The 16475-nt window shown below is 37.6% G+C and overlaps 1 protein-coding gene across 5 annotated transcripts in view; it reads right to left on the bottom strand.

Annotated features, from left to right (window-relative positions):
* The window catches only part of LTBP1 (latent transforming growth factor beta binding protein 1), a 199938-nt gene that overhangs the window by 25112 nt on the left and 158351 nt on the right, over positions 1–16475 (bottom strand). For all 5 annotated transcript variants that reach the window (XM_032185002.1, XM_032185001.1, XM_032185003.1 and 2 more), the window contains 3 exons: positions 15886–16011; positions 8515–8640; positions 6107–6250 (listed from right to left, as the gene is read on the bottom strand). In XM_032185002.1, the coding sequence (XP_032040893.1) occupies positions 6107–6250; positions 8515–8640; positions 15886–16011 (396 nt within the window). The remainder of the gene's footprint in view (positions 1–6106; positions 6251–8514; positions 8641–15885; positions 16012–16475) is intronic.

Here is a 16475-nt window from a genome sequence, read left to right as displayed (position 1 = left end):
GAATATAATGCAGATGTTGAGTTAACTGACTCTGTGCTTTATTTTAAAATAGGCTTTACAGGCACCCAGCCAAGAAACAGTATTTTCTGCCTTTTGCAGTTCAGTGGGTCCTCTGATGGTAAATGCAAGGACTGGAGGTAAAATACTCTTTTCCCATAGATCCAAACAACAAACAAACAAACAAACCCTATTAATGGTCAAAGACCTGTCTAAACAAGATGCTCCTTAAGTACATGAAGGAGTGAGTTGGAAAAGAAATACATAGTTAAAGCTTCTATATGTGCAGAATCCTGCCAATCTAACCTTGCACTTCCACAAAAGTTTTCCGCAAGAGCTCAGAAGTAGAAACTATCACATAGGATTGTTATTCAAACCTAATGAATATGAAAAACTTTTCATAAGCCATCCATGAGGTAACAGAGTTGCTTATATTTGTTAATCAAAACCAAAACTTTGTTCAGGAGCTTTAGATAAATTTTGAGGTGACTGGTTCATTTCCTTTTCTTTTGGGAAATTCTTTATGTCTAGCACTTAACAATTTTTTTTTCATAAAAACCTACTACAAATTATTGCATGTTGTATGATTTTCCGTTTGAGATTTGTTCATTTCTTCTCAGCCTGTTGCACAATATAGCAAGCAGCAGACAGTAACACATGTCCAGGTGGGAATTAAAACTATTTTACACCTGAGTGACAGTGTGTTTCAAAATGCTAGAGTAGCAGTAAGACCCAAACAGTTGTGGCACATACTCCACCTTTGCCTTGCAGCTCTTTTTAAGAAAATATTCAAGGCTGGCCAGCCTAGCTGGGAGTACCACTGCATCTGCTCCTCCCTCTGGCTGTCTCATGGAGGTAAAGCTCAGGCTCTCTATGCCAGATACAGAATTGGTCTTTTCTCTAGTCCCATCCACATTAAAAATAATGGCTGTGAGGTGGGAACTTGAAGGTGGTGATTGTGATTGTCCAACAGATACGAAAGGAATTGGATGAACTCCAGCTCATTACCTCAGGCCTGTTATCCCTGCCCACCCTCATTTCCCCAAGCTGATGAGGCAAGGCAACTTTACTGAGCATGCAAATACTAGATTCATTTTGAGAAAAGCAGGTTTAAAAATGCCAGTATGATTGCCTATTATTGCACTTTAATAGAATGAACGTGTGTAATAGTTCTTTGGGCTTCTCATTCCAAACAGACAATTGGATTTATTTCTATTTTCCTCAGAAAAGTGACTGTGTCTGTTTTTGGAGATTGAGGGGCTGGCAGACACCTCCATTCAAATTTAGTACAATGTTGCCACCTACAAGGCAAATTTTCCTTTGCTCTTTTGCCAGTATAACTAAGCTGTACATTAAAGGAAACACCCAGCTGAGTGCTTATTTCATCTCTGTTAGTTTAGTCTGTGGTCTCCCCTCATCAGATAATTACAATTTTCCATAATGTGCTGAATTTCATAAAGTATGGTGGTTTTGTGGTATCAGCTGCTATCCAATAGGAACTAAGTTAAGGCTATCGTGTGTCACAGAAACTCAACTGAACTAAATCTGTTATTCCAAGGTGAGAGAGCGGTACTCGAGCCACCAAATTATACATTTTCCTTGGCCAATTGCCATCTGTCTAACTGAATCAAAGCCAACAGCTTAAACAGGAGAAAAAGCATGGCGATTTTCACACTGTTTACCAGCGAGAGAACAGCAGAAGCTGCCTCAGGAGGAAGGGGGAAATCTCCTCGTGTGATTGTTTATTCCCATTTTACATATGATGTGTCGGTTTCTCCTCCCATTATCTGTTCAGCGGCTTAAAAAGTCTGTTGTTTACACAGCTGTGACTGAGGGTTAGTCAAGCAGGCGTCATGAATGTTTGGAAAGCAAATGAGACACAAATCTTTATTATTTCTTTTTTAACCAAGACCAGTCTGTGTCTACAAGCTTATAACTTCTTTCATACATTATTAACTAGTAACCATTTAGCTAACTGGTTGTTTTTGAAAGTAGTTTTACTAAATATTTTGACCAAATATGATAGGAAATTGATACTTATTTTTTCATATAATTGGTTCTTTCAGGTGTTTTGTTGTTGTAAGAAAATGTAAAATCTCTCTCCCTTCTCTCTACTCTGGTAAAGTAACATAATTTTATCAGGTTATTGATATGACTGTTACATTAACAGCCTAGAAGAGAGTTTCTATATAGGTGTTGCTAGACTGCACTATGAAGTACTAATTAGAAACAGATTTATATCCCTTAATATAACTTTGATCCAACATTTTTGTATGTATTTCAGAATGTGACTGATGCAAAAATGTGCATTAGTGTCATAGGATTCAGTGGATGATCAGGATATTAGTATAGGCTTAGACTTCGGCACAATCATATATTTGCCTAGTAAAGGCCTAAATCACAGTGATCTGTGAAAAACAAAACAACAAACAAACAAACAAAAATTACCACATATAGAGAGCTGATGGGACCTTAAATATTGTAACCCTGTACCACTGCTTCTTGTTCACTGTTGGAATCAGTCAGGTGGTTTCTAAAGTGAAAATCACCATAACAAGTTTATGACTTCTAAAACCTCAGCAAATACTCTGGTGACTGAGCAAACGGCTTGAGTAACATACTTTCTGAACTTGATTCTAAAAAACACAGTAAAAATACATTGGTATGTGCCTACAGTCAGGGTGCACTCTTATAGATCTCTCAACTGGCTACACATGTTGCAACCTACAACATGTAACGTGTGTGGTGTATGTCCAGAGACATGTATGCACACAATTAAGGAATTCCATGTTTAAAATGTTATCTAAGACCATGTTCATACATGACAAACTCAGATTGTGATTTAACTTAGAAAAACAGGCACATACCATCGTAAAAAAAAATAAGAGAAGCATGAGGATTTTCCTTTAAAGTCTTAAAACATTAGAATTTAGGAAGGTTAGAATTTGTATTCAGGCACAAAATTTCTAGCTTTGTTGAAGCTTCAGGATCAGATTTATTGGTAGCAGTTGTTTTGTTTTTTTTTTTTTTTTTTTTTTTTTTGTGGTAGTTGGTTAGGTTGGAGGGGATTTATTTTGTTTTAATACAAACCAGTCTAGGAAGGATTCATACCATGTTTGGACACGGAATCTATGATTTTCATCTATAAATCTTAGTAAAATACCATTAACCATCTCGCCCTAAATAACTGATTGCATTTCACGTAACCATGAGAAAATGTCTAAATTAGCTGTAGGCAGGCCCCTAAGTGGGCCCGAGTAGCTTAGAGGAGCTCTCTCACTGGAATCCTTTGATAGCCTAAACTGTAATCCAACCTTCTCAGCTTACTGACCTTTCGGTACGTAGGCCAGATTCCTGCTGATATGCTTCACGTATGCTAATTCATAAATAGTTAAAAGTTTTAGTAAGGATTATTACTCTAACTGCATTCAGCTTGGTACTTGCTACAAGTTCATAATAAATGACCTTAGAAATCTTTTTAAAGAATAAATCAGAATACTCAGTAATCCAAAACAAGCATTTTCTTTTCTTAGGCACATAGAGGTATAGAAGAACACAATAACTAGTTCTTTCCTCCTTTTTCTTTTCTTCCTTCTTAACTGTTTGTTACATTTTGTGAATGGCAGGGCACACAGGAGGGGAATTACACAATCAAACCTAGCACAATTACTCTTCTTTGTATGTGACAATATGGGGTAGATTTCCCAATACATACACTGAGAGGGTTGCTTCAGGACACAGCTAACAGATGAATTTCTGTCAAGTGAAATCTAAACAGAATGAAGTACCCAGACCCCTAGAGGTAAGTAAAGAAAAAACGTGAACACGCTATTCCACAAAGGAACCACATGCAAAAAAAAAAGCTCCCAGATTAAAGTACCATTTGAACAATTTTCACCCATTTTTAGAAACAGCATCCAATTTCCACTTGGAATGAGATGCACAGCCATTTCTTTATGCACAAAATGGCAAAATGAGAAATAAGCAAAAGCTGAGTAAAACACATTGAACTACAGATATCTGCAACATGATAACAGATAAAATTCCTCCTTTCTCAAAATAGGCATGATGCAACCTAGTGCTGAAAGATGATGCCCACATGCACTATAGGGGCTCTCAAAGCACTGCACATGATTTGAGTATGTGGTTTGTCAACACTTCAGGATGTGTGGCTCTTCCATCACTATTTGCAGGAAGGTAGCAAGCTATTCCTATATGAGCGTGCTGCAGCTGGTTAATTGGGAAGGGTTGATTTGTTGAGCAAACCAACATAGCTGTTGTTGCCTATCCTGCAGTGACCACATGGAGCTTCTGCCCGCTTACAAATGGGAAGAAAAAGACTGTTTTTATTTCTTCTTCAGTTGGCAGCTGCACAAGGGCCACCCATTTGTTCCCAGAACGAGATAGGAACAAGTTAAATGAGCAGATGTAGGAGAATGAAGAGCAAATTGTCAGCTCCTGAAATATCTAATACAGAGAAACACAGGGCAGTGTCACCACTTGACTCAGTCCCTGAGATCTTCAGAAGCAGAAACCAATTTATAAGAGGAAATAAATAAATAAAAAAAAAACAACAAGCAAGGCTGTAGGATGTACAGGAAAGCAAATGTTTTTTGAACTAATGGAAGTCCTTTCCTCCTTTTACTTTGGAAGACAAGTAGTAACAGCTCTTAGTACTGTCACTTTTCCTTATTCTTGTTCAAGAGCATATGGTGTAAAGAATATCTCACTGAGTCCAAATTTGCATACTTTCCAATCTCCTGTGTGAGATCTTCCTCCTTGATGATCTAATCAGAGAAGAGACAAAGCTGAAGCACATGCTGTGTTAGGGCCCAATGAATGCTGGCAGAGAAGGGAGAATGGCTTCTACCAAACCAATTGCAGCAAAGCTATGCTGATGAGAACAAAATGGAGCTAGTACTGACAGAAGAGTAATTATCTGTTCACAGTGCAATCAGCCACACTATAGGTTTTCATCCCCTCCCTCCCGCTAGTAACAGTTGGGTATGCCCTTTAATGCTCCCAGAACTTGACTTCTTTTTACCACGCTCAGGTGCTCTGCTAACTTCATCTTTGGTTTTGTTTCAACCAGTAGCTGAATTCTCCCAAGAACCACCCTCTTACAGTACCAAAACAATGATGTATTTCATATCTGCAAATCTTGAGAATGTTACTCTGGAAGAACTGCAAATGCTACTACTTCAGTTATCATCAGTTCCCACCTAAGCTAATCTGCTTCATGATGGAAAGGTACTGCAACATTGCAAGCACTACTTGCAAACAGGAATGGAGGCAGTGCCACCGGGCATTGCTTTTCTGCCTCAGCCATCTTAGTTTTATTTTTCATTCCTGCTAGCCCAAATTATTCTCATAAGATTCTGCAAAAGTTTCAGTTTGTCAGTCAGCTGTTAATGATATTTCACAGGCAACATCTTGAGTGCTGCTCAGTGCTACATTCAATGATCTAAATACTGGGTCACAGATGTTTCAGTCTTGTAAACAAGTTGAAAGACCACAAGTGAGAGGAGAAAATAGCCACAGCTACTTAAGCTCCAGAGTCTGCATCCTGGCAGAAGAGACGTTTTTTTTCTGAAGTTTTCCAGAGGCTAGATCTGTCTGCAGTGTAAGAACAAATTAAGAAAATACCAAGATTTGCATTCCAGGGAGGAAAAAAAACCTGTGCGCATTAATTCCTTCATTTCTTGTACTCTGCTGCTCCTTATCATAGTCTTGTTCTCTCCAGACTGGATCAGTGTAAAAATCTAGAGGCAACTTTGAGAGTTCTAAATTCATTTTTAATTAATGTATTTCTCGTGGTATTTGCAATGTCCAAAACACCTGAATGAAACCTCAAAAAATCTTTATGGTGAATTACAGAAAAACAGGACAAAAGATGGAGTAAAAAAGGAAGGGGGAGCACACACAGTGACCGACAACTCTGTTTTGCCTTTCGGTTTTCCAAACTACCGTTTCTGAGGAGTAATATTAGTACTACATAATGCTATGAGAAGACCACTACACGAGCATTTCCACCAACTTTACCTTTGCATGGGTTACATGTTCAGTAGAAATCATGACAAGCATGCAAAAAAATCTGCTGGTATTTTACCTGGTGAGGTACGGAAGCGACACTGTCCGGTCATCGGATCATACTCCTGGTTTTCATCAGAACACAGGCAGAGGAAAGAACCATCGACGTTTTCACAGAGGGCTTCACCACATACCCCACTCAGCATTTCACATTCATTCACATCTGGGGAAAAAGGCCAAAACGTAAATCGATTCAGACCCACTGCTGACAGTTTTTGCTTTTATCTGCTGTATCTGTGCCAATATTGTCTGCCAGATTACAGATGTGATCTCTGGGGAAAGATTAAAAACTCACTAATGCCTAAGTGGATTCATAAACAAGTAGTTAGGCCCTTTGAAATACAGGTACCTGAAAGCCACAGTACACTTCATAAAAATATTGGTGCTGATTAAGTGCTGCTTGTAGACTGGAACACCAGCTTTCTTTCTTTCTTCCTCTCTTTCTTTTTTCCTCACTTTTTCTTTGGGTTTCGTTTTCATTTTTAATACTTTCTTTTCTTTCTAGATTCAGGGAGTAAAATGAGCATGCTTTGGTGTGATTCAGACTGCACTATGAAAAGAGAAACCCCCTTTTTTCCCCTCAAAATCCCATTTTTCTCATGAACATTCACTGAATAGTGAACTCTCCACCCACACCTCCACTGCATGCCTCCCTTTATGCAAGTCCTCACAGGCTGCTTTGCAACCCACAAAGGTTATTCCTGGGATAGCCCCTGCAGAACAGTGCAAATTTTCTATCCCACATTTAGAAGCTCCAAACTACTCATAACTTTGACTGGCCAAGTACAAACAGAAAAAAAAAAAAAAGTAGAAAAAGAAAACAAACAAACAAACATATTTTTTAACTTGGATTCTATATAACTGCTAATTACCCTGAAAATGCTTTCAATTGATGGGAGAGTTGTCTGCTGTTTAAACAAAGGTTATGAAATATTCTTGGGATGACTTAACTTTACTCCATTTCAGGTTGCTAAAGTTTTGAACCTTTTTTACCTTTGAAAATCTACTTAGTCTTTTTACTAATGCCAGAATATGAAAATTATAATTTGTATATCACAAATCAGAAATATATTTAATTGAGTAGGGTTCAAAGTGTAAGTTGCGAGGCAATGTTTTATCCTTTTTACGTCTTTTCCAGAAATAATTAAAACCCATTTATATGACTGAATGTTGATTTTTGTATGTTTTTATATTTAATTTATAGTTTGCTCAGAAAATGCATTTAGATTTTTCTTTATCTTTTTGTCAGATTCCTATCAAGAAGGAAGAAGTCATCTTTGAAGGATGTTGCCTAGCCAGGAATTATAAATACTTATCTTTCTCCTAAAACTGTTCTGCTGGATAACTGGCATCAAATTATAAGACCAGTTTATAATTTCCCACCATATTCTTGAGATCACGTGTATTAAGTAAAATAAAAATTGAGAGATTATGACTCAGAATTTAATTTTACACCAGCATTTACTTTTTTTTTTTTTCTGCTTAATTGGTTTTCACCTGTGAAAAATCACATATGCATTGGTGTGTTGTAAACTAAGTGCTAAATGGCAGGAAAAAATAGTAATAAAACTATTTAATATATTAGAAAACAGATATAAACTCTCCTGTACAACTTCCAACTCCTTTCTGTTCACTATACCATGTAGGCCTGTGCTCCCAGTAAATGTGTTTCATCCTGATTCTGAGTTGAAGAAATTGCTTAATGAATACCTTTCCTTGATCTGGTACTAATTTTACGTTAGAAACTTGTGCTGCCTCAGATGGTTCTCAGGTCCAACCATCGCTATTAACAACAGATATGGAAGCCTATTACTTACAAAAGAAACATGCACTATTTGCACATTTACAAAAATCTTATGTCTTTTCACAGTGCTAGGTATCTTTCTTGGGAGTTTGAAGCCAATGTTAAAATGTGTTCAAATACAATGTGCATAGGGAGGTGTGCCGTCTAATTCAGACTGGCTGTACCACATGCCAGACTTTATTTCCTGTAGGAGGTAGTACAGACTTCTGGTTATTCAGTTAAGAGACTAAACAGATGTTGCATTTAAGTAGGCTAAAGCATTAAATTCAATCTGTTACGATTTATGTTTGCGAATGGTTCTGACATGCAGAAGTAGTGGGTTTTCTTGTGTAACTTTTTTTTTTTTTTTTTTTTTTTTTTTTTAAAGAGAGAAAATGAGTGGCTCATCTTATTTGCTGTTGATTTCCATTCAATCCTAATAACAGGTTTTCATTAAGTGGCTACACAGTTAAGTTTCCACCTGGCACAGAGTTCAGCGAATAAAGCACAGCTCAACTTCACTGCTCAGTGGCCCAACTTGAACAAAACCAAAAATGTTCTTGTGAAGAAATGCGTTTTGCTTATAAGCTGCTTTTTGCTCACTAGAACCTTGCAGGAGTGACAAATTACATGTAGAAACTCACCTGTACAACCTTGCCCATCTTGTGCATCCTGATACCCTTGGTAACAGAGACAGCGATAGGAGCCATCCATATTTTCACAGAACCCATGACTGCCGCACAGTGTGCCGTTCACACATTCATCAACATCTGCAAAGAAGAATTTAACATCAGACAGGCAATGTCAATGTGACAATTAAAGGCAGATACTCATGAAGAGTGCAGAAAAACAACAGATGGGCTGTTTTTGCAAACAGATACAGTGATCTCTCTCTGTACACTGGAAAGGAACACACAAAGGACAGACAAAAAAACCCAACAACTTAAATCATGTACAATTTTGATGATTGTTTCACTGTTAATTTCACAGGAAATATCTCATGTCAGACAATGATTCTTGTCAACTGCCTTCCACCTGTTTCACCAACCTGCCCAATCATAGCATGATGCTGTGCCACAGAAAAAGACAATTTAAATGTGACCCTCTCTCCCTCCAAATTTCCTACAGGTTCTGCCAGTGGAGCATTACGCAGTCAACAACGTACATGAAACTGAACCCCCTGCGCAACAAGTGCTTAAGAGTATGGTTACATCCCTTGTGTAGAAGTGCTGAATGTGGGCAAAAGAGTTTATGTGGTGCTTAGAAGTGCTTGCACAGATCTCATTCTGGCTCTTGAAAGAGAAGAGAATTTCATGGTACATGTGGTAAGTGGTAAGTAGCTACAGACCAAAAATTCTGGCTTTAATCCTTTAGGTTTACACATATGAATAATGTTATTCGAGTAGGCAAACAAACTACAATGCTTGTATGCTTTCCATACTCATCCTTTCATTTGTAGTTCCCATTAGTGGTTTGCTGGCCTTACAAGTAAAAGTCACTGTGTAAGTCTGTTCTGTGACTCAGCTGCCCACCAGCCTACAATCACAGAATCATAACAAAGCAGAGCTGCTTGTGGCAGAACATGGTTTATTTTTGTAAGTGTGAGGAATATATTATTTTTATCTTCACTTGAATTAAGATCTAAACCTAAGGCCTTGATCATCGTTTAAGATGTTAAAGTTTGTTTTTTTCAGGAGGAAGAACATTCGCTCAGAAAACTGGGAACCTGCCAGGGTACTAGGATTAGTACCTTCTGCCTTCTGAATTCCTATGCAGTTTGAAGCAGAGAAGTTATTGCTGTATTTCTTTCCTAGAAACCATTACGACTGTAAAGTAAGGATGGTATTCACTTGGAATTATATTCCGTGCTGTGCCTCAGGGGTAATTACATTTTAAATGGTGAAGAAAGTGACCTGCTTTTGATTCACCTGGGTACAAGCACAGTCATTAATTCTTCACATTAGGGTAGACCTTCATGTGACAGATCTCACCAGTGAAGGCCTTAAGTGCTCACTGAACTAAAGGGCTGATGGGACTGAATCCTGCACTGACACAGAGAGGACACCTTTGAACAGGTGAGCAGCACTGCTGTTTGGTGTCTTTCTGAAAGAGTAGGGCTGCCTGCTCCCTCCAGATGTTCATGGCTGTGTCTAAGGTTTAGAAAAAGTCAGCAAAGATGCAACTCCTTCTTCTTCTCCTGGCAGCACTCAATGTGTAAGGATATTTTCATTTTTTAACCATGTCTGAAGCCATGTCTCTAACCATTTATTACCACGTGGTCACAAATCCCCACGCTATCTGCATTACCATTCACAGATTTCCTAACAGGTTGCCTGTTTGCTTCCCTCTCACTCTTTAATCACCCAAAGTCATCCAAACACACTTCTGTCTGCCTCAGGCTGAGACTTTTTTTGGGGTCTTGAAAAAGAGTCTTTCCTATTTGCTGTGGTTGGGGTTGAGACAGGTTTAGAACTCCATATAGACACTCAAGACCAGAAGAGGCTATCCACATAATGTAGCCTGATCACTGAAATAAATTTAAAACAAAACAAAACAAAACAACCACCTCTGGCATGTTTTTTTAACCAGGTAAATTGTGGAATCGTAACATCTTTTTCATAAAGGCATCTAATATCATCTTAAGGTTGTTTAAGTGATGGAAAACGCTCCTCTCACTGAACTGATCCACTGGTTAATAATGTTCAGCTAAAACATAAAATTAATGCAAAAACTTCATGTACTAAATACACTGAAATCTAGGAGACATTTATGAGTATAATTATTTTTAAAAAGTACTTGTAGATGGAACTTGCAGAATATTATATTTGGTTTGTTGGTTTTGTCTGAAGTTCCAATAATCTTTTTATCTTGATTTATTAAACAAAGAAAAATATTAAAGGAATTAATTTTATAAAGGGTTATTTTTTATTTGGCAAAGAATATAATAGCTACTGTGTTTATTCTGAAGGAACCGTATATAAAAACGTGAGTGCTTTGTGAATAATGAAGTTTTTGGAATCTACCACAAACCTTCCCAAGTAGAATTAATTCAGCAGTAAGAGAAAACAATATATACCTGTATTAAAAACAGTCAAATGTGAAAGGTTAAGTATTCTATTTGATACCCTTTCTTTTTCTAGTCACCATAATGACAGAATTATAAAAAGATGGATATGGAGTTACTGGGAGAAAGATAAAATTACCACACCAGCAGCTATCATTGTGGTTTTTTCATCCGTCGCTTTTGCTACTGAGTATTAGACTTGCATGACATTGCAGATTAATTTTTAGTCTCTCACAATCTGGAGTTTTACATATCTGGGCAAAAAATCTCAATACTGTATCTCTTATTCAGAAGGCCCAGTTAAGAAGGGAATTCAAACTGAGTAAGCAGTGGTGGACTGACAGCCAGGAATTTAAGAAAACAGACAATAATACAGTGTTTGTATTTTCAGTGGCCAGCTATAGCTTAATAACAGAAGTTCCTGAGCCACAGGACATTTACACTGTAAAAAGCCTAGACAGAAGAGACAACTGGGGATTTTAGAATTACATGAATTACAGTTTTGCTTTTATTTAATAGCTAAATATTAAAGAAAACAAATAGGGGAATGGATCGTGGTCTCCAAATGTAAACTAAGGTCACTGACGGAAAAGCTGCAGAGACAAAATTTGTGATCATAGCAAGTACCCTAATTTAGTATATAATATGCATAGAAGATGGTTTTGTTTTTAAAAAGTACACAGTCTGAATATGACTGGATCTTTTAGTGCTTGGGAAATTACAGAGAAGGTCCAAGCACCAAATATTTTTCCTTGTCTAGACAGCTCACTCAAAGGACTCCTGTTTTACAGCCGGAAAGGGCATTTGTTTCTTTAATCGTGCTGTAAAGCACGAACCTTGTAATCGGCAATTCTCATGTTATATAGAGGCAAAGCAAGGAGAAAAAACTAAACATGAAACTAACATATCCTGTGTCTATACAGCGAGTAAGACAGCTCTATAATTATGACCTGCTTTAGAATCCATGACTTGGTGCTGCCTGGTTTAATCATAACTCCTTTGATCTAACGTCATCAAGATCTAAAGAAAGGCAACACGTGTGCACTCAAGCTTACTTCTATTCAGCTCAACACCACGTTGTTTTCTGCCAATGTGAACAAGGTGAACGTATATTTAACCTCAGGCATGATATTTTGCAAAAAATTGCAAAAATTTACATTGCAAAGTGTCTGGAAGAGAAACTATTGCTAGGACAGCTCTGTACAGTGCTTAGGAGAACAAGGTTGTGCTTCTGACACATAAAAATCACTGTTATGAGAGTATCAGGGCAATGAATATTTGAATACAGATTTTGGCCATCTAGAGACAATGATTCTGGATGGTCATTCAAACATTGCAATGACGTTGGCAAGAAAGAAACTCTTGTTTTTCCCTTTGTGTTCTTATTTCTTTAGCTGCTGTGCAGATAACAAGTAGCTGTTGTCCTAAAACATCTCTATCAGGAAACAGAGATAGAGGTTGCAGAGCACTGATGGGATGAACAAGTTCTTCTGGAGTGCCTCTTGAGGCAAGCAGTGAAGCTAGGGGCTTGCAGCAGACACGAAAAGTGAGGGAGCAACTGAGAGACAGATGGGATTGGACACAGAGACAGAAGAGGTGCTTGGGGCAGGATATTGACTAAGCATCAGAGAATCTTGAATCTGAGTTTTTGCCAACACCGTTGACTTGCAGCCAACTAGGTAAGACCCTGCCTTTACAGGAACCCCTGAGAGCTCAACAGGGAGCTAGGGAGTGCTCCGAGAGTGTTCGGAGAGCCTGGTGCAGCCAAATTGCTGAACATGGGGCCAGGCAGCAGTGGAATGTCACTGCCACAACAAAAGTTTGTCTGCACCTTGGAAGAAGACAGTCTCTGCAGCTGTTCAGTTTTCTTTGGCCAATTGCCATAAAAGCTCCATACCAGAACTGAACCACATGGGGTTCTTAAATGTTTCATGTTGTTGTTGTTTCTGACTTTTCAAAAAAAATGATTCAAACTCATACAAAAACAGTCTGGAGATACGGAAAATCTGTTCCCCAGGCACAGAAAGGCGTCTGAATCCAGCAAAATTTCCTCAGGTTCTTTCTCTGATGGTATAAACAGTTATTCTCACTCACTTAACTAGAATTAAATTCACAGAGAAACTTCGTGTAAAGAACAGTAGCTTCTGCGGCTGGGAGCCACATCCTTTCTCAGTACCTGGAATGTCACACATTCCTTTTGTTTTTGATCCTTTTGTTTCATCTTGTCTTTTTGCATGAAGCTAACTCCTGAAACTAACACCAGTACAAATACTAACACTGAAGTCATCAGTGCTCCCTTTAAATGATTTTCTTCAGCTATATAATTGTTTTTATTAAAATGACAGAATGGAGAAACTAGTCATGGTAGAAAAGGATTGCTGCTGCTGCAGAAGACTAGAAGTACCCTTGCTTCGCCAAGCTATTAAAATACTTTTCCAAGTGCTGAATATGAAGTCTGATCTGTATTCCATACTCACCACCAATTACTTGTGAAGCACGGTCAACTGGTTTTGTACTTGTTGTTTTATTCTTCATTAAAAAAGTTCCAAAACTACTCACAATCCTAGAAACAGATCTTATGATTTCATCCTTTTCTACTTCATAAAACTGGCTTTTTTATTCTAATGAAGATTAACTTTGTACTACTTTATCATACGTGATGGTAACCCATGCCTGGAAACTGTGCTACTTATTACCTGACAGAGATCCAGACAGAGAGGACTCACTATTTCTGGTATATCTCCTAAAATTAGATGTCGCTAACATTTATTTTTTTTAAGCTGTATTTCTGTTCAGTTTTGCCTTTTTAATTTCTGAGAGTTTTATTTTACAAGGTTAGAAAGTCTTCTTCTAAATTTGGTTTGGAATAAAGTGTTTGGTTTCTACTAATAGCATGCTACACTTTTTAATTTTTTTTTTTAAACTATGTTCAACGGTGAGGCAAAACACCTGTTACTACTTTTCTTGCCGAGAAACTGAAGATATTTAACCATACCCTTCCTAAAGACTGAGTGAGATGTATATATGCTGCCAAGAGAGTCCATGAACATGCTTTTAGCAATTCATTACCAAAAAACTTGGAATTGTCCTCATTACTTGGGATCATAAAATGCTGGCTCCTCCACCAATCACTATTCAGATTCATTCTCTCTAGTCTACTTGACCAGGCTTTTCTATTACAGTAAGAAAATGTTTCTTACAATTCATACCATAATCACAATACAAAGTAAATGTTTAGGGATGAATAAGCAACAAAATATCTATAGGATTTTTTAGTTACCAACAATAATTAAAACACTAATATTGTGTTTAATATCATACCACATCTAAATATAGAGCACACATCCTCTTACATCAGCATAACAGTGATACCATTGCCAATAGTGTATTTCATGTGCTTAGTTATTATGTTACTTATTACATATCGAGTTATATGTCAGGTGAAATAATAATGCTGTTTTTCCTCTGGTAAAAGTAGGGGAAGTAAATGCTACAGAAGTTTCCATGCATCTTCTCTACTGGAGGAAGAACCTTTTCACTAGGCCTAAGTGAACTGATGAGAAGAGCTGGCTTGTGAAAACCAGTTATACGACGATTTACTGGCTTATAATTTGGAACAGAACAGCTTGCTTACTTCTTGAACGCTTGAGATCCATCACCCATAGATTTTAACACTGAGCTACCTCTGCCCAGGTCTTCTCCTCTGCATACATCCTGCTGAACTACTATAGCGTAACTTTTTCCTCTTCAATATCATTACTTTTCCCACAAGGCTTCTTGCCTTGTAAAGTCCTCTCATCCATGAGAACAGCCATTTTTCATCCAGTCAGGGGAATTTATGTTTTCTGTCAGCATCACTGACTACATAAAGCCACATATCTTCTTGGTATCATTGACAGCAAGTCTCCTGTTTTAAATCAAGTGCAGGAGAGCAACATCACTAGCAATTGTGTGCTTTCCATTAGCAACAGGATATTTTCTCATGCTATAACCAAATAAAAACCCTAGGTGGACCTAAATTCTAGGCTTCTTGATGTTTCTCACCAGTGTTATTACTGTAGCAACTTTTACAATCTTAAATGAAAAATACCTGTATGAGCAAGCTTGCATATAAAGTGTAAACTGACTTTATCACTGCAAAGATCTAATTACTAAGATTTACTCAATTTCTGACATTTCAAAATGTCTGAAGTGCTATCGTTGTCAGCATTTTACTACAATTTCTCACTGGAGCTCTGTTATATGGATGCTTCATCTGGTGGTCAAGGTCTTGACAAGGCAGGTTCTGTTGTCTCACATCCAGCAATAAGAATATTTAGGCAGCTCAGGCTTGCTTCTAATGCATGTAAGACACTTTAAATTAAATAACACTAAATACATATGGCTGTAAGGACTACCCATCTGAAACCTCTTAGAAGCCCAAATTCCAACCTCACTTTATTTGCATTTTCTAAATATTTCTTCTTTCACCTATGCTATATGACAGAAATAATTTTCCACCTCTGAATAGACTTTCATGTTATTACAGGTGTCCTCTGGTTTCACATATTTTAGTATAAGGATATCATTGCCATCTCTGTCATCATTTGCTATAGTTATGCCAGTATTCCTTCTTTTTCACTAATTTCTTTTGCTTTCAAAAATAAAATCTGATGTTCAGATGGCGAATTTTTTAAAAGTCAAGACAAGTAAAACAGCTTCTAACAGACATTAATTCTACTGTGTCGCCCATTTTGTACAGTTCCTGTTACACTTCTTGTGACACAAACAGCAACATATCATGCCATGCATTTAAGAGGAAAAAAAAAAGGGACCTTTAGGTGGCAGGTTGATGAGTTAATATTATTTTTGCAGTATTACACCCAAACTGACTGTCTTTCTTACTCAACTAGTAACAGCAAAGCAATGGGAATGCAGGGGGAAGCTCATGCATTACTATGACTTGTCTCACCTTCACATGTTCGGCCATCTGCAGACACAGAAAAGCCCTGCTCACATATGCACTGGTAGGACCCATCTGTGTTCAGACACTCCCCGTGAGGTGAACAGAGGTCAGATCTCTCACATTCATTGATATCTGCAAACAGAGACATTAGTAGCTTTGCAAATAACCATTCCCTTAATATTAAGCCTTAGTTCAATTAGTCTTAAATGAAGCTTTTGTATCTACCAGCTAGGCAAATCAGGCTCTTTTTCAGGAGTAACCAAATCTTGTGGGATCTTTTTTAAACTCTGTATAAGCATCAGTATGTTCTGATTTACCATACTCCCTCTATATCACTCTCTGCAATGACGATGAGCAGATGAGAATGATTTGTGAGATGTCAGGATAAGCTCTACACAAGCCAACATTTCTTCTGCATTAGGGGAATTCTCAGATGGCTCCTTCTCACTGCTTCTTGATTGCTGTATGCTTGTCAACTTTGTGCATCTGGCTCCATGTGTTTGTATTACCAGCAGGTCTGGAGCTGCATCTTTTCCAGCAAGTTGATTTTATACAATTTAAAGCCAAATACTCATTTTACTTTTTTTTTTTTTTTT

The sequence above is a fragment of the Aythya fuligula genome, chromosome 3 (assembly GCF_009819795.1).
Source record: "Aythya fuligula isolate bAytFul2 chromosome 3, bAytFul2.pri, whole genome shotgun sequence".
In the NCBI taxonomy this organism is placed as follows: domain Eukaryota; kingdom Metazoa; phylum Chordata; class Aves; order Anseriformes; family Anatidae; genus Aythya; species Aythya fuligula.
This window is presented reverse-complemented; position numbering and strand designations above follow the sequence as displayed.